General features: G+C 43.7%; 1 protein-coding gene and 1 pseudogene across 1 annotated transcript in view; both read left to right on the top strand.

The window, feature by feature from the left end:
- F8 (coagulation factor VIII) overlaps window positions 1-23140 on the top strand; it is a 174125-nt gene that overhangs the window by 12185 nt on the left and 138800 nt on the right. The window contains 3 exon segments of the mRNA NM_001003212.1: window positions 10136-10257; window positions 13220-13342; window positions 20620-20832. Coding sequence (NP_001003212.1) covers window positions 10136-10257; window positions 13220-13342; window positions 20620-20832 — 458 coding nt within the window.
- LOC102156108 lies at window positions 4797-7378 on the top strand (annotated as a pseudogene).

The raw sequence follows: 23140 nt of genomic DNA, 5'->3' as shown, positions 1-23140 counted from the left end.
CGTGGCCCTCCTGGGAGCAGCCCTGCGGCTCCTGGGGCGGGGGCGTGGCCTGCCCTGGGAAGGGGCGTGGCTGGCCCTGGGAGGGGGCGCGGACTCAGGGAGCTCAGGGGCTGCAGCGAGCACTGCGAGTTGCCCCAGTGGGGCCGCGGTGGCCAGGCTGTTGTGTCTCCATTTGGATCCCTTAAGCGTGGCCCTTCTGGGAGCAGCCGTGCGGCTCCTGGGGAGGGGGCGTGGCCGGACCCTGGGAAGGGGCGTGGCCGGCCCGGGCAGGAGGCGGGGTCAGGGTTTGCGTGCCCGCGGTGCTGGAGCGAGAGCGCGGCCAGGCGGTGGCTCGCTCGCAGAACCATCCCATTTCCGTCCCCACCTCGACCTCCGCGCACTCACCTGCCTTGTCCTCACGCGGATGGGGCGCGGGCAGGTTCCCAGGGGGGCGACGGGCGGCCTTTGCGTGGGCCACATCTGTGCCCGCCCTGTGTGTGACAGCACCTGAGGGCGCCCCTTCTGGCCCGCGTCCCTTTCGTATGACCATTACCGAGTCGCCCCCCAGTTTCTAATTCACTGCGTTTTTGCCGTGGGGACCCTGCACACTGCTTAGCTCATAGCTGTAGGGAGGGGCGCGGAGGGTCACAGCAGAGTGCATGGGTTGAGCCGCTTTGGTTCCTAAACCCACGTGTTCGTGGGGACACAGAACCATCTTCGCACCAGTGCACATAGCGCCCCCCGGAAGTTGGCCCTCAGTCCTTACAGGGCCCCGTGGAGCTTCACGTTGGAGCCTCAGCTGTGCTTTAGGAAGTTACTTCACTCTTCTCTCTGGCAGCGGCTGGTTGCGCGGCACGTGGTAAAGCCAATGGATGCCGAGGTCATGGTGTCCCTTCTAGGATGGGAAGGGGTCCAAGGCAGTCAACTTACTGTGGACCAGCTGGCTGGTCTCCCTGATGGACGGCGCAGTTTGTGCCCGCAGGCTTGCTTCCTGCTGGTGGCAGGCTGGACTTTCAGGGACAACACTGGGTAGATGAGCCTTAGCAAGAACCCATGCTTTTGGATCTATGCACAAATTCTCTCGCTGCCACCATCGCTGCTTACGTCACATTTTGCCAGCAGTGGGGTGGCCCGTGCAGAGCCTGGCTGACATTAATTGCCAGTCGTTTGTCCACGGTCGATGCTGTCAGGTGGCATTAACATATGATGGGAGGATTTTTCTATTTTGTGCCCACTCATGAATACCTCTTTACCCCAGATATCCTTGTCCCTGATATTCCAATCCTGTTCCTTCTAGGCCTCTGGCTACACAACCAAACCTTTGCTAATATCCATTAGTCTGCACATATTTGAACCTTGGGCCATTTCTCTTTCTACACAAAGTTCACAATCCGTAGCATTGCCCTTGCACCTGCATAGCAAACTGCCCCACCTGTAAATAAAGCTCACGCTTCTTCCTCTGCTAGCAGCTAGTAATCAGGGATTACTTCCTTGGGTGGTTTTTATTTTTTTATTTTTTTAATTTATTTTTTATTGGAGTTCAATTTGCCGACATATAGCATAACACCCAGTGCTCATCCCATCAAGCGCCCCCCTCAGTGCCCGTCACCCAGTCACCCCCACCCCCCGCCCACCTCCCCTTCCACCACCCCTAGTTCGTTTCCCAGAGTTCCGAGTCTCTCATGTTCTGTCTCCCTTTCTGATATTTCTTTGGGTGGTTTTTATAGCTTCTTAAGCACACAAGTGGGAAAAAAAAAAGGGATGTCTGCTTTTCTCTCTTTGGGCATGGGTGTGGGTGTGCGCATGTGTGCACGCACACGCAGGAATTGGTTGGGGGGAGTTTATTGGTGCTTCTTCAGTATCTGAATAGATTACTACTTGAGGAATTGTGACACACCAGGGGCTGAGTTTTGGTCTCTGTTGCTGTCCAGGTGGACACCCACAGTAGCAGTAGCTAGATGGGCCTCGGTGACTCTGGGACGTTACCCCCACGCACCGCCTGTGCTGCAGCTGCTCCATTCCAATGTCCGTGTTGGCAGGATTGTATTACAGGGCTGAGGCTGGTGACATCAGCTGGCGAACTCATTCTGTCTACTTGCTTGTTTGGTGCCTTTAATGTAGTGGATGCTCTCCACTTTCTCAGTCTTCCGTGCTCTTCCTTTCTTTATGTAGGTCTGAGTTTTGACCTGTATTAATTCCCTTCTGTCTGAAAAGTTTGTTATGATATTTCTCATGAGGCAGCTCAACTGGCAACAGATTCCCTCAATTCTTGTTTGTCTAGAGTCGTTATTTCTCCTTCACTGTTGAAGAATGATCTTACAGGGTAGAGAGCTCTAGGTTGATTGTTGTTGTTGTTGTTTTTTTTACCATCAACACTTTAAATATGGAACACTCTCCTCTCTTCTCACTTGCGTGATTTCTGAGAACTTGTGTGTGATTCTTTGTTCCTCATTAGGTGAGATATTTTCCCTGTGGTTTCTTTCAAGATGTTGTATTTATCTTTGATTTTCTGAAATTTGAATATGGTATGCCTGGAAAGAGTTTTCTGGGGGGGACATTTGCCCTGCTTGGTGTTCTCTGAGCTTCCTAGGTCTATGTTGTGGTGTATGACATTAGTTTGGGGAAATTCTCATTATTGCTTCGGATATTACTTCTGTTCCTTTCTCTTTCTTCTGCTATTCCCACTGTGTTTATGCTACGACCTTTAGAGTTGTCCCACGGTGCTCGGATATTCTGATTCTGGTTTTTCTCCCTTTCTTTTTTTCTCTTTGCTTCTATTGTCATATTTTCAAGCCAGAGATTCTTTCCTTACTGTATCCAAGCTACTAATGACTCTACCAAAGGAACTCTTGGGGCACCTGGGTGGCTCAGTTGCTTAAGCGTCTGACTTTTAATTTCACCTCAGGTCATGATCTCAGGGTTGTGAGATCGAACCTCTACCCTCCCTCCAACTTGTGCTCTTTTTCTCTCTCTCTCTATCTCAAGTTAAGTAATCTTTTTAAGGGATATTTTATTTATTTATTCATGAGAGACACAGAGAGAGAAGCAGAGACTCAGGCAGATGGAGAAGCAGGCACCATGCAGGGAGCCCGGTGCAGGACTCGATCCCAGGACCCCAGGATCACGCCCTGAGCCAAAGACACCCAACCACTGAGCCACCCAGGTGACCTGATAAATAAAATCTTTATGAAATATTTTAAAAGATTAATATCCAAAATACAGGTTTCCTCCACTATCTGAAAGCTTGCTTTACAATACTTTGCTTTTACAAAAGACCTACTTTACTACCTGTTTTTACTAACTAATAAAATCTGAAGAGGGGGGATTCCTGGGTGGCGCAGCGGTTTGGCGCCTGCCTTTGGCCCAGGGCGCAATCCTGGAGACCCGGGATCGAGTCCCGCGTTGGGCTCCCGGTGCATGGAGCCTGCTTCTCCCTCTGCCTGTGTCTCTGCCTCTCTCTCTCTCTCTCTCTCTCTCTGTGACTATCATAAAAAAAAAATCTGAAGAGGTTTGTACCTTTTACAGAATGGTGATATTGGTTGTTTGTTTAATGCCAGTACATCTTACAAAAGGTTTCATAGGCATGTTCTATTTTTGGAGAACTTCTTAAAACTCAACAAGAACAAGGGTGGCTCAGTCAGTGGAACATGTGACTCTTGGTCTCAGAGTGGTGAGTTCAAGACCCATTTTGGGTATAGAGATCACTTAAAAAAATAAAATCTTTTTTTTAAAGATTTTATTTAGTTATTCATGAGAGACACAGAGAGAGGGGCAGAGACACAGGCAAAGGGAGAAGCAGGCTCCGTGCAGGGAGCCAGATGTGGGACTCCATCCCAGGACTCCAGGATCTCACCCTGAGCCGGAGGCAGATGCTCAACCACTGAGCCACCCAAGCATCCCTAAAAATAAAATCTTAAAAAGAAAAACTAAACAAGAAAGCAAACAAGTTTTTTTTTTTAAAGTAAACAACTTAATTCAAGAATGGACAAAACGGACATGAATAGACATTTCTCCAAAGACTGTATACCAATGGCCAAGAAGCACTTGAAAAGATGTTCGAAATCACCTGGGGAAATTCAAATCAAAACTACAAAGAGACGTGATCTCTCACCCATTAAGATGGCTGTTAGATAAACAAACAAACAAACAAACAAAAAACAGAAAATAAGTGTTGGTGAGGTTGTGGAGAAATTGGTACACTTCTGCACTGTTCCTGGGACTGAAAAATGGTGCAGCCACTGTGAAAAACAGAATGATGACTCCTAAAAACTTTTTTGAAAATTACCATATAATCCATCAATTCCATTTCTGGGTATATACTCAAAATAATTGAAAGCAGGATCTTGAAGAGATATTTGTGTCCCTATGTTCACAGCAGCATTATTCTCAATAGCTAAAACATGGAAGCAACCCAAGCGTCTATGTATGGGTAAATGGATAAGCAGCATGTGATCTATTCATACAGTGGAGTATTTTTCAACCTTAAAAAGGAAGAGAATTCTGACACCTGCTACAATGTGGATCAATTTTTTTTAAAGATTTTATTTATTTATTCATGAGAGACGCAGAGAGAGAGAAGCAGAGACATAGGCAGAGAGAGAGGCAGGCCCCATGCAGGGAGCCCAACGCGGGACTCAATCCCAGGACTCCAGGACCACACCGTGGGCCAAAGACAGGCACCAAACCGCTGAGCCATCCAGGGATTCCCAATGTGGATCAATCTTAAGGACATTTAGCCAGTCACAAAAAGTCAAAGACTCTACAATTCCATTTATATGAGGTACTTAGTCAAAATCATAACAACAGAAAGTAGAATGATGGTTTCAGAGGTGAGGAGAGTGGAGAATGAGAAGTTATTGTTCAATGGATATTGAGTTATGGAGGCAGACAGTGGTGGTGGTTGCACAACAATATTAATGTACTTAGTACTACTGGACTATATACTTAAAAATGAGTAAATTTTATGTTTTATGTGTTTTACCACAATTTTAAAAATGAAAAATACCGGTAGATCACTGATCTTCCTATTTTGCAGTCTTTACCACTTTCAGATTGCATTTTCATTTCTACCTCAGCATTCCCACTAAAGGCTTTATAAGAAAAAGCCCAGCAGCCCAGGTGGCTCAGCGGTTTAGCGCCGCCTTCAGCCCAGGGTGTGATCCTGGAGACCCGGGATGGAGTCCCATGTCGGGCTCCCTGCATGGAGCCTGCTCCTCCCTCTGCCTGTGTCTCTGCCTCTCTCAATCTTTCTCTCTCTCTCTCTCTCTCTCAATCTCTCTCTCTGATGAATAAATAAATAAAATCTTTTTTAAAAAAGAAAAAGCAAAATTTCTTATGGGAATGAATAATTTTCTGGTGTTGCTGCTCTTTGAAAGAAACACTGAGATTTTTGTGATTTCAGCATTTGGTTGAGAAAAAGAATAGGTAAGTAACAAACGTCAGACACCTTGTTATTGATTTCACATCTCAGTAGTTCCAGGTATGGTGTGGCTTCTGCTCCAAGCATGCTAATACCCACAATCAGAAACTGCCTCTCCTTCCCCCCACTTTTATCCTTACTGTCGTTATTTGTGACAAGGGGGAGTGTCTTATTGGTCATGTTTGGGGTTCCTTCTTCAGTGGTCCCCAATACCAAATATATCCACCGTTTATCTGTTTCGTCTTTCATCTCTTACAATTTCTTGCTTTTCAAAAGCCCCTGAGGGTGAACAAGATGTAAGAAACAACACCTGCTCCACCACCTGCCACGGTTGGCCAGTAGTCCGATAAGGAGCATGCCTTTATCCTGTTGGAACCCGTGCTTCCCACCAAGAAACTGAAACACTGCCCTGTGGCTCTGAATCAGCCTCTGGACAAAGGTCTTTGTCATCTTAGGAGCAAAGCTCTTTTAAGAGCCTGTGCTGATGCAGATGCCAACCAGCTATATGATATAACAAAGAGGGAGAGCTTTTTGCCTGAATTCACAAGTAGAGACTTGGATTCTGTTAGGCCTAAAGTGAAAGAATACTATTATTCTTAAGGGATGCGAGATTATTTCAACTCCATACTGACTTGACCAAGTGCTTTGAACTGCTCCAAGAAAAAAAAGACAGAAGAAAAAGATCTATAGGTAGATATGATTATGACCTTGGGAGGTCTTGATGGCCATTTTGACCAGATTATGGCATCTGTGAGCACTGTGTTATAAGCTACCTGCATCGCTTCTGTGCCAATTATAATGATCCAGGAAGGATCTCTCATCTACCTGCTACAACCAGGAAAGCACAAACTGCATGTAGATACTGGAATGGAAGGTGATTGGCGTGGCCTCATTCCCGTTGGGCAGCCTTGCAATCATGTTATGACAACAGGCATAAAGTAAGACCTCACAAATAATGTACTTGGGTTTGGAACGCTTGTTAATATTTCCAATGCCTATTATGGAGCTGGTGTTGTTACCATGGAAACCATTCCTCTGGACCATGGCCATCAAAATGTAAGCCAGCAACTGGCATCCAGAGCTGTGCCTCTGATTTACCTAATTTGCCACTGACTTATTACTCAACAATAACAGTTCACCTTGCTTCACAGAAATTTCAACCTCCAAATAGGAAGCCCAGGAGTTTTAAATATGTGAATTTTAGATAATCCATGTAACACAAATGACAGATCTCAATTTTACAGTGAGGGAGAAAAAACCGTATTTGTTAAGAAAGTTAATAAGCTCCACTACATTCAATTAGAATCATTCCACTATAAAATAAAATTCAGTACTGATTATTGTTAGGTTATTAATCAATCAATCAATCAATATATCCTAGAAAATTTTAAGTTTTGAAGCTGAGAAAGTTCTCTGTTAGTGGTCCTTGGTGTCCACCACAAAAACGTTCTTCTGCCCATCTTTAAATGCTTACACCAAAGGCTGCTTCTGAGTGTCTATCAATGCTAGATTCCTCTGTGTAATATAGAAAAAAATCCTTTCAGATTGGGATGTTAGGGCTGTACTATTTCACTCTGGCCTTATTACTGTGTTTGGTTTTATCTTTTAAAAATAGATCAGGAATCATCTATCTAATCGTTAAACTTGAAAACAGGCAGTTATGTGAGCTATGGGTGAACAGAAAAATGGCACAAAAGGTAGATGACAACTCATGGAGCCCTACCGACACATTCACCCCCAGCCCAGCTCTGCGGTGAGCGCACTAGGCTTCAGTGGGGACACAAATGAAAACTGCCCTCGTTGTAGTTACAACCAAGACTGAAAATGTTATGCAGAGGACATTCACTCGTGAAAACTGAATTGTTTCTGACATTCCTCAGACTGAAAAAGCGTTGGTTCGCAGACCCCATGTTTATGGAGGACCAGGAAATGAGTTTGACACCGAGTACTAAGGATCTGAGTGCTCACTTTCAGACCTGAGTGCCTGTCCCTATGCAGCCATTCAGTCAAATCCCCTGAACCTTGTCCTTGGCCAGAAACTGGAAGGGGCTGGCTGGGTGGTGCGTGAGCTTCTTTCCCACCCTCCCGATTTTAGACCCTGACACCAGGCAGAGAATGACAGGGTTACTGACTCAGCAATTCAGACCACCTGGGCCACCGAAATGCATTCACCTCTCTTTTATAATGAGGCTCTCTTCTCTCTCCTTACCGTTTTCTATCTACCAAACCAAACGTTGGCATACAAACTATGATGTAAGGAGAACCCACCCATTGTGTTTTATGTATACACATCCCCATTTTGTTATAAGGGACCAGCAGCTCTTTCCTTCATGGTGCTACAACAACAAAGCAAAAATCGGATTCTAAGTGGAGAATGAAAGGTAGATCAGCTGAACTAGTACACAGTTGTGAAAAGTTCACCATGAGAGGTCATTTTTAACTATTACGCAAATATATATGATTGAAATCTGATGTCGAATACAAATAGTTATCAAGACAAAAGAAACAACACCTGGTCCATATCTAACTGTATATCTTTAGAATCCTCTCCTTTTCCATATTCGTTTCTAGTATGTATGTTGTGATGGCACAGTGGCATGTAGTATATGGTTTATTTTTTAAAAAAATTATATTTATTTATTCATGAGAGACACACACACACACAGAGGCAGAGACACAGGCAGAGGGAGAAGCAGGCTCCATCCCATGCGGGGAGCCTGACGTGGGACTCGATCCCGGGTCTCCAGGACCACACCCGGGACTGAAACTGGCGCTAAGCCACTGAGCCACCCGGGCTGCCCATACATGGTTTATAAATGAGTGAATATGCATCTGCAGGGAGTGAGTGCTCAATTTTTTTTGAGTGATTGAGGTTTGGATACCAGGATCTGCACATGAAAGATTCCTTCTAGGGCAGCAGTCTTGATTTCTCCACATGAATCTTCATTCCCCAAATGTCCGTGCCTCGTGGCTATACTTCTTTGGCTTGCTGAAACAATACCAGTTGGTAAAAATCTGGGAAGTGAAGAGAGTTAGATAACCAGAAGCATAAGTCAGGAAGAGAGGCTCTCTATGGCATATAGAAAACTGCAGAACTATGCTATGCATGCAAAAATGAGTGGCAGTAGCCACCTCCAACCACTTTGTATTTTTTACCAATTCACCTAGAGCCTTCTTCACTAGGATTCATATTGGTCCTCTTGATTATTCAATTGAGACTGGGCCCCAGAACATGAGAACCTAACTTCTCAGGTAGAGAGAGAGAGCAAAAGGTCGGGAACCAGTCTTCACCTAAAAGAGTTTTAATAACTGAAGCAAAGAATAACATTTTGGGAACATTTATATAATCAATCATAAAATTTCTGATTCAATAGCTAATCTGAATCTGAGTATCTGACTAAAGACAAAAATGAGCATGAATGGAGGGTTGACCCTAAATTACAGCTCCTACTAGCATCAGAAGATCAATGTACATAGTCTTCATTGGCAGGTTATTTTATTTGTGATATTCCTGGTATCTATAAGAGGGGAAGTATAATTTTAGGACACACTGACAAAATTTGAATACAAGTTACTTAGATAAAGCTACAGTCTGGGGGGCGCCTGGGGGTGCTCAGCAGTTGAGTGTCTGCCTTCAGCTCAGGTGTGACCCTGGGGTCCTGGGATCCAGTCCTACATTGGGCCCCCCACAGGGAGCCTGCTTCTCCCTCTGCCTGTGTCTCTGCCTCTCGCTCTGTGTCTCTCATGAGTAAATAAATACAATCTTTAAATAAATAAAAGTTACAGTCTGGGGCACCTGGGTGGCTTCTGCCCAAATCATAATCCCAGCGCTCTGTGATCAAGCCTTGAGTCGGGCTCGAGAGTGGGGAGTCTGCTTCTCCCTCTCCACCCCTCTGCTCACTTGTGTGTATGCGCACACACACACACACACACTCTCTTTCTCAAATAAATAAATAAAGATTTTTAAAAAATAAAGTCACAGTCTGTTATAGACATGAAATTGGAGGATCTTGTAGTTATTGCTTTGGCAAAAGATGCAGTGTAAGGGTACCAGTTTTATGATTTATTATATGGTATCTAATGTACCAGATGACTTTTGAAAACAGTGTTTTGGTGTGATGTATGTTAGGGATTCTCTTAGCTCAGGCTGCTACAACAAAATACCACAGGCTATGTGGCTTGTGAACAACAGACATGTATTTGTCACAGCTCTGGAGGCTGGAACTCCAAGATTAAGGTGCCAGTAGATTTGGTGCCTGGTGAGGGTCTGTTCCTTGTTCATAGATGGCCATCCTTTCACTGTGAGTTTGCATTGTGGAAGAGGTGTTAGATGTCTCTGGGGTCTCTCTTATAAGGTCACCAGTCCCGTTCTCTGCACATATAAACATTCAGTCTGTAGCAGGGATTTATATACAATTTCCAATTTAGCTTGTTAATAGAAGAGGAATGGGATGGAAGCTTTACTTCTAGCTGCTTTTCAAAGTGGGTTCAAAAAGTGTTCACAAAAGGGCAGCCCGGGTGGCTCAGCGCTTTAGCACCGCCTTCAGCCCGGGGCCTGATCCTGGGGACCCTGAATGGATTCCCTTGTTGGGCTCCCTGCGTGGGGCCTGCTTCTCTTTTTGCCTGTGTCTCTGTCTCTGTCTCTGTCTCTCTCTCTCTGTGTGTCTCATGAATAAATAAAATCTTTTAAAAAAAAGGGTTCACCAAAATAAATGACTTTTTCCTTTTTTCACACAGCTTTTCTTCCAGGGTGCCAGGATCTTTGCCACTCACCACGTCAGTCACGTACAGAAAGACTGTGTTTGTAGAGTTTACAGATGACCTTTTCAACATTGCCAAGCCCAGGCCACCGTGGATGGGTAATATAAACAATATTGACTGTTTATTATGCAACTGAGTAACTGATGTCCTAGCAAGGATCCCCTAGTCTTGGGGCTGCAGTTGAAGAGGGCCATCGGGGAAATACGGTGACTGCATAGTCTCAGTCTCTGTGCAGGCTCTCCTCCTCTGCTGTTCTCTAGATGGTAGAGTGCTCTGGGTCTTGGAGCTGGGTTTGTTTTATCTTTTCTTTACCTTCAATCACTAGCTGATCTTATCCAGTCTCACAATTTTAGGACATCTCTATGCCAGTGACTCCCAAATTGATATCTTCAGTTCAGACTGCTTACTTGATAAGTCCACTTAGATGTCAAATAAGCATGTAACAAGATATCAAGATGAGACATCTACTTTGAAATTATTTCTGAAAATTAGAGGTAACAAATACCCCCAAATTCTAAAGAGATATTGTGAGTACCTGGCTGGCTCAGTAGGTAGGGCATGTGGCTCTTGATCTTGGGGTTGTGAGTTTGAGCTCCACAGTGCTTGTACAGATTATTTTTAAAAAACTTTAAAAGGTCAGTTTTACCCAGTTTAAAATCTCGGACTAATGAAAAGGAAGTAAACGTTATTGAGATGGAAACAAACCATAAGAGACTCTTAACAATAGAGAACAAATGGAGAGTAGATGGAATGAAGTGGGTGGGGGATGGCTAGATGGGTGATGGGTGATTGGTATTAAGAAGAACATATGTTATGATGAGCACTGGGTATTGTATGTAAGTGAGAAATCACTGAATTCTACTCCTGAAACCAGTATATCCATGTATGGAGGGAAAGAGAGTATTCCAAGCAGGTTCCACACCCGCCACAAAGCCTGATGCAGGGCTTGATATCATGACCCTGAGATCCATGACCTGAGCTGAAATCAAGAGAAGCATGCTTAACTGACTAAGCCACCCAGGTGCCCCTATTCCTGAAACCAATATTGCACTGTATGTTAACTAACTGGAATTTAATTAAGATTTGAAGAAAAAAGAGAGATGTCAGTCCTCGTATGCAGGACTTACTCAGGGACTTGTTCAGGTGATGGTCCAAAATTGATCTGCAACCTTTAGCCCATCATGCGCCTCAAGCGTGAATAAACTGTGGGAACTTATGAAATCATTTAGGTTTGAGGATTTCTTTGTAAACCATTTTTGGTAATTTGTATGTTCCCACCCCACAGTGGGTGGGAGGCTTCACCCTCATGTCAAACTGTAGTGATGGAGGCTTTAGGAGAACCACTTAGAAGACTTGACATAAGACCTGTGGAGCTCCTAAGACTCTGACTATTTCCTGCTTTTTATCTGGAAAACTTTCAAGGCTAGAGTCTTGGGGGAACTTCGCCTGATGGCATAATAAGGGGAGTGGGTTATAGCTGTAGTTAACTGCACTGCTACTGTTAGCTGTGAGATGAGGAAGGTCATAGGACAAGATTTGTCTCAAAAAGACGCTGCCTGAGAGGTCTTCCTGCCAGGACTAGGTGACCCCAATAGCAAAAATCTCTGTGATTATATCGCCAGAAGCCGAAACTGAGAAGAGATATACAAGTGACAGCTGCAGAGGGCATGATTAGGAAGGAGAGTCTCCAAAGAACTCATATAAGTTCCCTAAGAAAGAAAGAGATCAAATTTTGGCGTATCCCATAACCAGGGGCTAGCAAAGCCACGTTTCACTGTTCTTTCCAAAATAGATTTTGTCATCATGCCTCTTTTTCCACCTCTGTCCTTTTCTCACTAGCTCCAAGCTCAGAGGGTCAAGCGGTAAAGTGAGTGGGGAAGGAGGATTAGGGGAGGAAGATGAGAAATCTGGAGGAGGGAGAGACCCTGAAATTGTGGGAGATATCAAATGTTTGATATTAGGCCAGACTAGTATCACTGGATTGATACAAAACTGCTAATATGTGAAGGTTACTGGAAAAAATTTGGGATCGATCAAAATGCAAGAGGGGAAACTCCACATAACACAGGTAAAAACTATGAAAACTAAGTCTCTTTCATGTTTTCGTCCAATTGAATCCACTTCATTCAATAAATCACTTGTAGGCATCTTATACTTAATATGTCTATGAGTCAGAAATCTTGATTTTCCTCTTAATTTTCTGCATCATGGCCTGACTACTACCCAGTTGTATAAACCCAAACCACAGGAGCCATCCCTGGCTGCTCTCATTCTTTTCCTATCTCTAACATTCAATCCATCAGCAAGTCTTGTTGACACTTCATCCAAAACAAGTCCCAAGTCTGCTTGTTTCTTGCAAATTCTAAATTCATCCAAACTCCTGTGGCCTACAAAGTCCTACATGTTATATTCCCTGCCTGCCTTTATAACCTTATTTCCTATTACTCCCCTACTCATTCACATGTTGCTCAACTATATCAAGATTATTCCTATCTCAGGACTTTTCCATTTGTTTTATCTGCTGTGAATGTCAATCTACTAGATATTTGCAAACTGGCTTCTTTTCTTAGTCAGATGTCTGCTCAAATGCCACTTCCTCAAAGATGCGCTTCCTAACCACTATATTAAAAGGATTGTCTCAAAAAAATAAAAATTTTAAAAAATAAAAGGATTGTCTCCTGCTTCATCATTTTTAGCACGCCACTATCTTCTATAGCATTTACAACGAATATTTCTCGTTTCTTTATGTGCTTAATGACATCCTCCAGAATGTGATTTCCATGACCTATCTTGTTCAGTACTGCATCTCCAGTGCCTGGGACAGTTCCTAGAATCTAGAAGGAACTCAACTATTAGTTGAATGAATGAACGCATTGAAGGAATTGCTAGAAATTGATCCTCAGTACAACGAATGACGCTGAGCTGGTGATAGCAGTTTATGCATTTATTCATTCGATTACTACTCTTTATCAATAATCACAGGGGCATGTTTTTCCACTGTGACTTTGGTCATCACCTTCATAAAAGCAGTGACCTTTGGGGGGCATCTCATTCTTGCAGGCCTGCTGGGTCCTACCATCCAGGCTGAGGTTTATGACACAGTGGTCATTGTCCTTAAGAACATGGCTTCTCATCCTGTCAGCCTTCACGCTGTTGGTGTATCCTATTGGAAAGCTTCTGAAGGTGAGTCAAATGCCCTCCCGTTGTCCTGTCATCTCAGGGATAAAGGAGTATTGAATTCAAGGTCTTACAGCTAGTGAATGCTAGAGTCAGGATTCGAAGCTAGGCCCATTTCGGGAAATCAGGAAGATTGTCATTTTAGTCTAAGCCCTAAAGTTGAATTTGGTTCCTATTCTCCCTTGAGGAGCCAGGCTACGGATCCTCACCATTCCACCTCATCTGCCTTCCAATGGCCAGAAAACATCCTAGGGAGAAGCAAGGCTCATGGTATAGAAGTGAAATGGATTTCATCGTCTTTCCTTAGATTCTGACTTTCCAGATACTTCCTCTCCTTCCCCTCCCCCCAGTTTCTAAATATGCATGCCATCATGTGATAAGAGCCACCTACCAGAGCACCAACTGACTTCCTGAAAATGAACAACCACTTTACCTAACTTCTCTCTAACCTCCACAATGCAGGAAGGGAGTGAAGGGGATGCCACAGTTGAGTCGTACTCATTAGACCAGGGCAGACCTGAGTTAGGGGAAAATGAATGGTAGGGGCAGGTGATATAAGGGAAAAGTCATCCCCAGTTCTGCCTGGAGCCTGCCAGGCTATTCCCATGAGGGTTATCCACTCGCGAGCTTCCAGAATGAATCTAGGAGCATTTTAAAGAGGCCAGGGTTCCCACAATTCTGCAGCTGAGGGCTAGGGCTGAGCATAGACATGACTCTTTTGCATCTTAAGCCTGGTAAGGTCTAGGACAACTGGCAAATCTCTCATGTGTGCATCCACAGCAGGTCTGCCCAGGAACAACACAGCTAGGCAACGGCCTAAAATCCATGTGACTTGTGGTCTAGTCAGAAGCCTATATATTTATATGTTGTGATCCACATGCTCCTGGCCTTACAGTAGCCTGGGAGCCCCAGGATGTCAGTTAAATCTGTGACGATGTTGAGTGTCATTTCCTAGGTTTGCCGACCTTTCTGATACCTGTTATAAAATATCAGTTGAGGCATTGAGGTGCTTTTCCTGTTGAAAAAAAATGAGTTGTTTATCTTTTTCTTACTACTTAGTAGAAGTACTTTATTCTTAATATGCATCCTTTGACAGATGTAAATATTCGCATATCTTCTTCCAGTCTATGCCTTGAATTTTCACCCTCTCACTAATTTTTTTGGTAAATAAAAATTATCAAAGTCAATCAAGCACACAAGTTCAGCAGTTAATGAAACACAAAATATTATCACTTTTTTTTATGTTGAACTTTGTGACCTGTTTGACATATTTGCCAATTCGAAAATCATGAAGACTTTCTTCCATCTTTTCTTCCAGAAGTTTTATTATTTTACCTTTTGTATTTAGGTCTATGATCCATCTCAAACTTATTTTTGTATATGTTTTCCCTATAACAATTTTTAAAGTAATCTATATGCCCACTGTGGGGCTTGAACTCATGAGTTGCATGCTCTACCAACTGAGCCAGTCAGGTGCCCCTCCCCATAGCATTTTTAAACAGTTTTATTAAGGTATAACTTATATACCACAAAATTTGCTCATTTAAAGTAATTTGACAGCAAGTACAACAAAAGCATATGCATATGCTTACATAAGCAAAGGAAACCATCGCCAAAATAAAAAGGCAACATAATGAAGGGGAGAAGATATTTGCAAATGATATATCCAATAAAGGGTTAATATTCAAAATATATAAAGAATTCTCACAAGTCAATATCAAAGAAAACAAACCATCCAATAAAAAAATGAACAGAAGACATGAGGAGCCATTTTTCCAAAGAAGACATCCAGATGGCCAGCAGACACATGAAAAGATGCTCAACATCACTCACCACCAGGGAAAGGCAAATCAAAACCACAATGAGTTATCACCTTATACTGGTGAGAATGGCTAGTATCAAAAAAAATAGATAACAAGTGTTGGTGAGGATGTGGAGCAAAAGGAACCCTTGTGTACTGTTGGTGGGAATGTAAATTGGTATAGCCACTGTGGAAGACATTATGGATGTGACTCCAAAATTAAAAATAGAACTACTATATGATCTGGCAATTCCACTTCTCAGTATTTATCCAAAGAAAATGAAAACACTAATTTGAAAACATCTATGCTCCCCTGTGTTCATTACAGCATTATTTACAATAGTCCAGATATGGAAGCAACACAAGCAAACCAAGTGTGTGTGTGTGTGTGTGTGTGTGTGTGTGTGTGTGTGTGTGGAGAGAGAGAGAGAGAGAGAATGGAATGTTACTTAGTCATAAAAAAGAATGAGGGCAGCCCAGGTGGCTCAGTGGTTTAGCGCTGCCTTCGGCCCAGGGCCTGATCCTGGAAACCCAGGATCGAGTCTCACGTCAGGCTCCCTGTGTGGAGCCTGCTTTTCCCTCTGCCTCTCTCTCTCTGTGTCTCTCATGAATAAAGAAATAAAATCTTTAAAAAAAATGAATGAAATTTTCCCATTCCCAACATGAATGGACCTACCTAGAGGGTATCATGCTAAGTGAAATAAGTCAGACAGTGAGAGACCAATACTGTATGATTTTTATTTATGTGCAAAATCTATTTTTTTAAGATTTATTTATTTTAGAGGGTGGGAGGGGCAGAGGGAGGAGGAGAGAGAGAACCTCAAGCAGACTCCCTGCTGAGTGTGTTGCCAGATATGGGGCTTGATCCTATGATCCTGAGCCCAAACCAAGAGTTTGGATGCTTAATTGACTGCACCACCCAGGTGCCCCTCACTTTGCCAAATCTTTTTTTTTTTTTTTTTTTTTTAGATCTTTAAGCGTCTAGCATGTGAATCTTTTTTTTAAATTTATTTTTTATTGGTGTTCAATTTACTAACATACAGAATAACCCCCAGTGCCCGTCACCCATTCACTCCCACCCCCCGCCCTCCTCCCCTTCTACCACCCCTAGTTCGTTTCCCAGAGTTAGCAGTCTTTACGTTCTGTCTCCCTTTCTGATATTTCCCACACATTTCTTCTCTCTTCCCTTATATTCCCTTTCACTATTATTTATATTCCCCAAATGAATGAGGACATATAATGTTTGTCCTTCTCCGACTGACTTACTTCACTCAGCATAATACCCTCCAGTTCCATCCACGTTGAAGCAAATGGTGGGTATTTGTCATTTCTAATAGCTGAGTAATATTCCATTGTATACATAGACCACATCTTCTTTATCCATTCATCTTTCGTTGGACACCGAGGCTTCACTTTGCCAAATCTTAACGTGTGGAGGTTTGTAAGTGCTTTGACCAATAGTGTATGATGGAAGTGATGCCATGTGACTCATAAAAGAACATGCTGCTTCTTCATTTGTGGGAACATCTACTCTTGGAGACCTGAAATGCCATGTAGGAAGCCTGACTCCCCGAGGTCCCCAAGTATAAGTACCCGGAATCCAGCATCCATATCATCCCTATCCAGCTATAAGATATGTGAGTGAGAAACCTTCCAGACGATTCCAGCCCTCAGCTGTTTGTGTCATGACAGCTGATGTCCTAGATATCTTGAAGCAGAGAAGCCCTCTTGCCCGTGCTCTGTCTGAATTCCTGACCCACAGAATCAGGGTAATACAGTGGTGGTTGTTTCACACACTACATTTGGGGTGCTTATGTTTGCAGACTTCTCAACAGGAAGCTCTGTGATTTACTTCTCTTTTCCTTGTGTATCTCAAGCCCAAAAGCACTTGACAAAACTTTGACTGACTCAAGGGGTAATTACAAAATGACTTCCTTTCAGAAGTGGCTTTTTGTTGATTCAGTATACTCCTTAGGAAAGCTTCCATGGAAGTGGCACTTTGAAATCAGACAGATAGACTCCCTGAGCTCTCAAATGTTATGGCAGTGCTGTTCTTCTTGTAATAGAAAGGTCAGATAAGACTGATGGAGGAAAAAAAAAAAAGACTGATGGAGGCAGAGATCTTCCAAAAGTAATATACGTTAGTGTGTAGTAAACTCTAAGGGCTTTGCACAATGCTTTCTTCCAGGCATCACGTACTTTACCTGGTCTTCACAAATCATTTTCATCTTCATTGAAGAACAGAATGTTATTAGCAGCCCCCAAAATCACATTTTCTCACTACTCACTCCAATAACTCTTCATTCTCATTGGAATCTACCATCCACCCATACTCTTTCCCTCCTTGCCCAGCTTAGATGCCCAGACATGGGCAGCAGACATGGTGCCCTTGTGTGCACTCACTAGTTCCTGGCCTCCTTGATCTCCATTCTATTGGCTTGACTAAGCCACTGCCCTGGTTAGAGGTGTTTCCCACCTGTTTTACTAGCAGCCAAGTGAATGGCCATAGTAGAAACAAAACTATACAACCGCATGACATCGTATCACTAAGTTCATGATACCTCACCTCAGTACTACCTGGCCATCCTACTGCCGTGGTTCTTCCTCTCCCCGAGACAGCTATCCTGCTTTACACATTCTTGGCCTTTCATCAAACCACCCACACCTCTTTCCCAACCCTACTATTAGGAAAAAGAATATTCATTTCTTCTTCTTTTTTTTTTTTTTTTGGAGTTCAATTTGCCAACATATAGCATAACATCCAGTGCTCATCCCGCTAAGTACCCCCGTCAGTGCCCGTCACCCAGTCACTCCAACCCCCCACCCACCTCCCTTTCCACTACCCTTTGTTTGTTTCCCAGAGTTAGGTGTCTCTCATGTTTTGTCACCCTCACTGATATTTTCACTCCTTTCCCCTTAATTCCCTTTCACTAATTTTTATATTCCCCAAATGAGTGAGACCATATAATCTTTGTCCTTCTCCGATTGACTTATTTCTCTCAGCATAATACCCTCCACTTCCATCCACGTTGAAGCAAATGGTGGGTATTTGTCGTTTCTAATGGATGAGGAATATTCCATTGTATACATAGATCACAGCTTCTTTATCCATCATCTTTCAATGGACACCGAGGCTCCTTCCACACTTTGGCTATTGTGGACATTGCTGCTAGAATATTCATTTCTTCTTTTTTTAATTTTTTATTTATTTATGATAGTCACACAGAGAGAGAGAGAGAGAGGCAGAGACATAGGCAGAGGGAGAAGCAGGCTCCATGCACCGGGAGCCCGACGTGGGATTCAATCCCGGGTCTCCAGGATCACGTCCTGGGCCAAAGGCAGGCGCTAAACCGCTGCACCACCCAGGGTTCCCAGAATATTCATTTCTTAATGAGATGCTTCAAATAAAGAAAAGTACAAAAAAATAATATGGCAGACAAACATGTGACCATCACATCACTTTGCCAAATCTTATGTTTTTTCTTTAAAGATGTATTTATTTATTAGACAATGCACAGAGCCTGACACAAGGCTTAATCCCATGATCCTGAAATCACGACCTGAGCCGAAACTGAATCAGATGCTTAACAACTGTGCCACCCACATGCCCCTCACTTTGCCAAATCTTAACACTGTACCATCTTCACTTTAGGAAATTAAACATTATACATACAGTTGAATCCCCTTATGTAACCCCTCTGATTCCCTTCCTCCCTATCCAAATCTATCTACTATCTAGAATTATAGATATCAACCCACGATCACATAGGCACCTGAAGCACACACCATCCCCAGGTGCCAAACTCAGGTTTTTAAAAACGTCTGCCACTCTCTACCAAGCACAGGTGCTGGTCTGATGTTGTCTCTGGATGAAGCCAGTAGTACCTAGTGCACACCGAACAGGGTATCCCTAGACCCCAGAGAGGCTGACCTTAGACCAGGGACTACCCACCTGTACTTTGCAGGTGGCCTTTGGCTGCTGAAAGTGTGTAGTAAAAGCACAGGCAAAGTAGGGGCAGTGCAGGGGTCCCTTGTACTGTTCTGCTGGAAAAGTCCTTCTCTCAGATGTATAGATGTTGTGGGATAAAATAAGACATAAATGAAGAGCCCTCTGAATGCCTTGGGCTGCTCTAGAGCTCCAGAGACCATTTTAAATCCAGGAAGTTATGGTGAAGATGCTAGAAAAATGTTTCAGTAGAAGATATTCTCTACTTCTGTCCACTGAAATGATCTAGAAGCAAAGACACCTCATTAACAATGAACATATACTGTGCTCAATTTATAATTGAGGTATCAGACTAATCCAGGGGTTAGTTTGAACATCACTAAGGATGGGACAGCCAGAAAATACCTGCCCCTAGTGTCATCTGCTCCTCCAGAGAAGAACTAAATTAAAAACATTTTTAAAAGGGGGCACCTGCTCCCCAATGTTCACAGCAGCAATGTCCACAATAGCCACACTGTGGAAGGAGCCTCGGTGTCCATCGAAAGATGAAGGGATCGAGAAGCTGTGGTCTATGTATACAGTGGGATATTCCTCAGCTGTCAGACAGGATGGACACCCACCATCTGCTTTGGCGTGGAGGGGCCTGGAGGGTATTATGCTTAGTGAAGCAAGTCAATCAGAGAAGGACAAATATATGGTCTCATTCATTTGGAGAATATAAAAAATAGTGAAAGGGATTAAAGGGGAAAGGAGAGAAAATGAGTGGGAAATATCAGTGAGGGAGACAGAACATGAGAAACTCCTAACTCTGGGAAACGATCAAGGGGTAGTGGAAGGGGAGGTGGGCGGGTGGATGCGGTGACTGGGTGGCGGACACTGAGGGGGGCACTTGGCGGAATGAGCACTGGGTGTTATGCTATATGTTGGCATATTGAACTCCAATAAAAAAATATACCAAAAAAATAAAAATAAAATGTTAAAAAAAATAAAAGGGGGCACCTGGGTGGTGAAGTTGGTTGAACATCTGATTCTTGATTTTGGCTCAGGTCATGATCTCAGGGTCCTGAGATTAAACCCCGCATTGGGCCCCGTGTGGGATGTGGAGTCTGTTTAAGATTCTCTTTCTCCTGCTTCCTCTGCCTCTCCCCTCCCCACTCTGCTCTACAATTTTTTAAAAAATCTCTGTATCTCATCTTTCCCTGAACGTCACCAGTGCTCATTAAAGAGTCTGGGACAAAGTACATGACCAATGTATGTCTCTTGAGTTGAATTGATGTGAACTAGGTAAAAAGATACAATGATGGAAGCAAAATTATTGGTTAGAATCTGGAGGTCACAGTGAGACCCCTCAACCCTTCATGTTTGCATTAGTGGCCTAAAACTTCTCTGGAATATTTGAGGCTGCTTATAGTCTTCCAAATTAAATTGCAAAAAGTCTATTTCTTGTGTACAATCTCCTGATAACAATAAACTTGCTATGTTTCCTTGAGTCAACAGTGGGTATGGAAAGGACAATTTTATCCCTTCTTGCTTTAGGTGCTGAGTATGAGGATCAGACCAGCCAAAAGGAGAAGGAAGATGATAATGTCATTCCTGGTGAAAGCCATACCTATGTCTGGCAGGTCCTGAAAGAGAATGGCCCAATGGCCTCTGATCCACCATGTCTCACCTACTCATATTTTTCACACGTGGACCTGGTGAAAGACCTGAATTCAGGCCTCATTGGAGCCCTGCTGGTTTGCAAAGAAGGTAAGTGTGAGAAAGGATAGGACTCAAATGAAATAAGGGAGTATAAACATCTGGGTCAATTCATAAAAGCATTTGTGTTCTTTCATCTAAAGGAGGTTTCTTTTCCCTAGCAACATACCTATGGAAAGAAAATATTACATTCTGTGGGCTATCTCAGTAGTGCCTTTTTTTAATATTTATTTATGATAGTCACAGAGAGAGAGAGAGAGGGAGAGAGGCAGAGACACAGGCAGAGGGAGAAGCAGGCTCCATGTACCGGGAGCCCGATGTGGGACTCGATCCCGGGTCTCCAGGATCGCGCCCTGGGCCAAAGGCAGGCGCCAAACCGCTGCGCCACCCAGGGATCCCCTCAGTAGTGCCTTTTGTAAATTTTGTGTGAGGTTCTCTGAAGGCTTCCTGGAGATAAACACATTCAATTGTGTCATCTGTATCCCAAAAGCTATAAAAATTGGAGCAAAGCAGGGCACCAGGGTGGTTCAGTCGGTTAAGCGTCCAACTGCTGATTTTAGCTCAGATCTTGATCTTAGGGCCATGAATTAAAGCCCCATGTGGGGCTCTGCATTGGACTCTACACTGAGTGTGGAGCCTACTCTAAAAAAAAATAGGAGAAAAGCAAGCATTTATAACTTGTTATTCTAAAAATCATCTTAAGTTAAATTAAACCTGTTTTTAAGTGATAGCTTAATAGCAAGCACTAAATCAGGGAAGTAAACATTGCAGAATTTTCTTTAATTCTAAGTGGGTTTTTTTAAAAAGCTTTTATTGGGGATCCCTGGGTGGCGCAGCGGTTTAGCGCCTGCCTTTGGCCCAGGGCGCTATCCTGGAGACCCGGGATCGAATCCCACGTTGCGCTCCCGGTGCATGGAGCCTGCTTCTCCCTCTGCCTGTGTCTCTGCCTCTCTCTCTCTCTGTGTGACTATCGTAAGTAAATAAAAAAATAAAAAGCTTTTATTCATTCATTTGACAGAGAAAGAGAGCACAAGGGTGGGGGGGGCAGAGGGAGAGGGAGAAGCAGACTCCCAGCTGAGCAGGGGGCCTGACATGGGACTCGATCCCCGGACCCTGGGATCACTCCCTGAGCTGACAGCAGACACCCAACTCACTGAGCCACCCACATGCCCCTAATACTAAGTTTTTAAAATTTTTTTAATTAATTAATTTATTTATGATAGTCACACAGAGAGAGAGAGAGAGGCAGAGACACAGGCAGAGGGAGAAGCAGGCTCCATGCACCGGGAGCCTGATGTGGGACTCGATCCCAGGTCTCCAGGATCGTGCCCCGGGGCCAAAGGCAGGCGCTAAACCACTGCGCCACCCAGGGATCCCAATACTAAGTTTTTAATAGTGAAATAAACTTCGTGGGACTTTTTTTTTGTTTCCTTTAACTATTATTGCATTATCCCCACAATTGAGTGGCTAAAAATGACAATCATCATTTATAATTTCTCATGGTTTTTGTGCGTGTCTCATGGAATTTGGGGGTATGTTTACTTGGTGGGCAATCTCAGGATTTCTCTTTTTTTTTTTTTTTTTTGGATTTCTCTTTTTTTAATGCTCTTGCCCTTTGTTTGTTTGTTTGAGAGAGCAAGCATGCACATGCACGTGGGGGGAGGGGCATAGGGACAAGGACAGAGAATCTCAAGCAGATTCCTCAGTAAGTGCAGAGCCCAATGCAGGACTCAATCCCACGACCCAGAGATCACCTGAGCTGAAATCAAGAGGCACACACTTAACCAGCTGAGCCACCCAGGTGCCCAAAAATGCTCTAGACCTTTAAACTCTCCCCAAGGCTTTCTGTTGCCTGCCCTGAAGCCTTGCCATTGGGAGAGGAAGAGAAGGGCAGGAAGAGGCAGCAGATCCCTGGCCAGACCAGAGACCTTACATGAGCTACTCTACCCCTCAGAATGACAGTTGGGTCTGTGATCCTCTTGCAGCCCACTGTTAGAGGATTTCTTTTTTTTTTTAATATTTATTTATTTATTCATGAAAGACACACACACAGAGAGAGGCAGAGACCCAGGCAGAGGGAGAAGCAGGCTCTATGCAGGGAGCTGGATGTGGGACTCGATACCCGGTCTCCAGGATCACATCCTGGGCTGAAGGTGGCGCTAAACCGCTGAGCCACCCTGGCTGCCCTGTTAGAGGATTTCTAATGAGGTTGTAGTCAAATTGTGGCTGGAGCCAGGGTCATCCTGAATGAAACTTTATTCACAAGTCTGGCACCTAGGCTTGGAAAACTCAAATAGCTGGAGCTTTCCACAAGGTATTTTCAGCATGGGAGCTACAGGTTTTCCTTTTATTTATTTAT

Source organism: Canis lupus, chromosome X (assembly GCF_011100685.1).
Source record: "Canis lupus familiaris isolate Mischka breed German Shepherd chromosome X, alternate assembly UU_Cfam_GSD_1.0, whole genome shotgun sequence".
Classification (NCBI taxonomy): domain Eukaryota; kingdom Metazoa; phylum Chordata; class Mammalia; order Carnivora; family Canidae; genus Canis; species Canis lupus.
The sequence above is the reverse complement of the archived record's forward strand: the minus strand, read 5'-3'. Positions and strand labels throughout refer to the sequence as shown.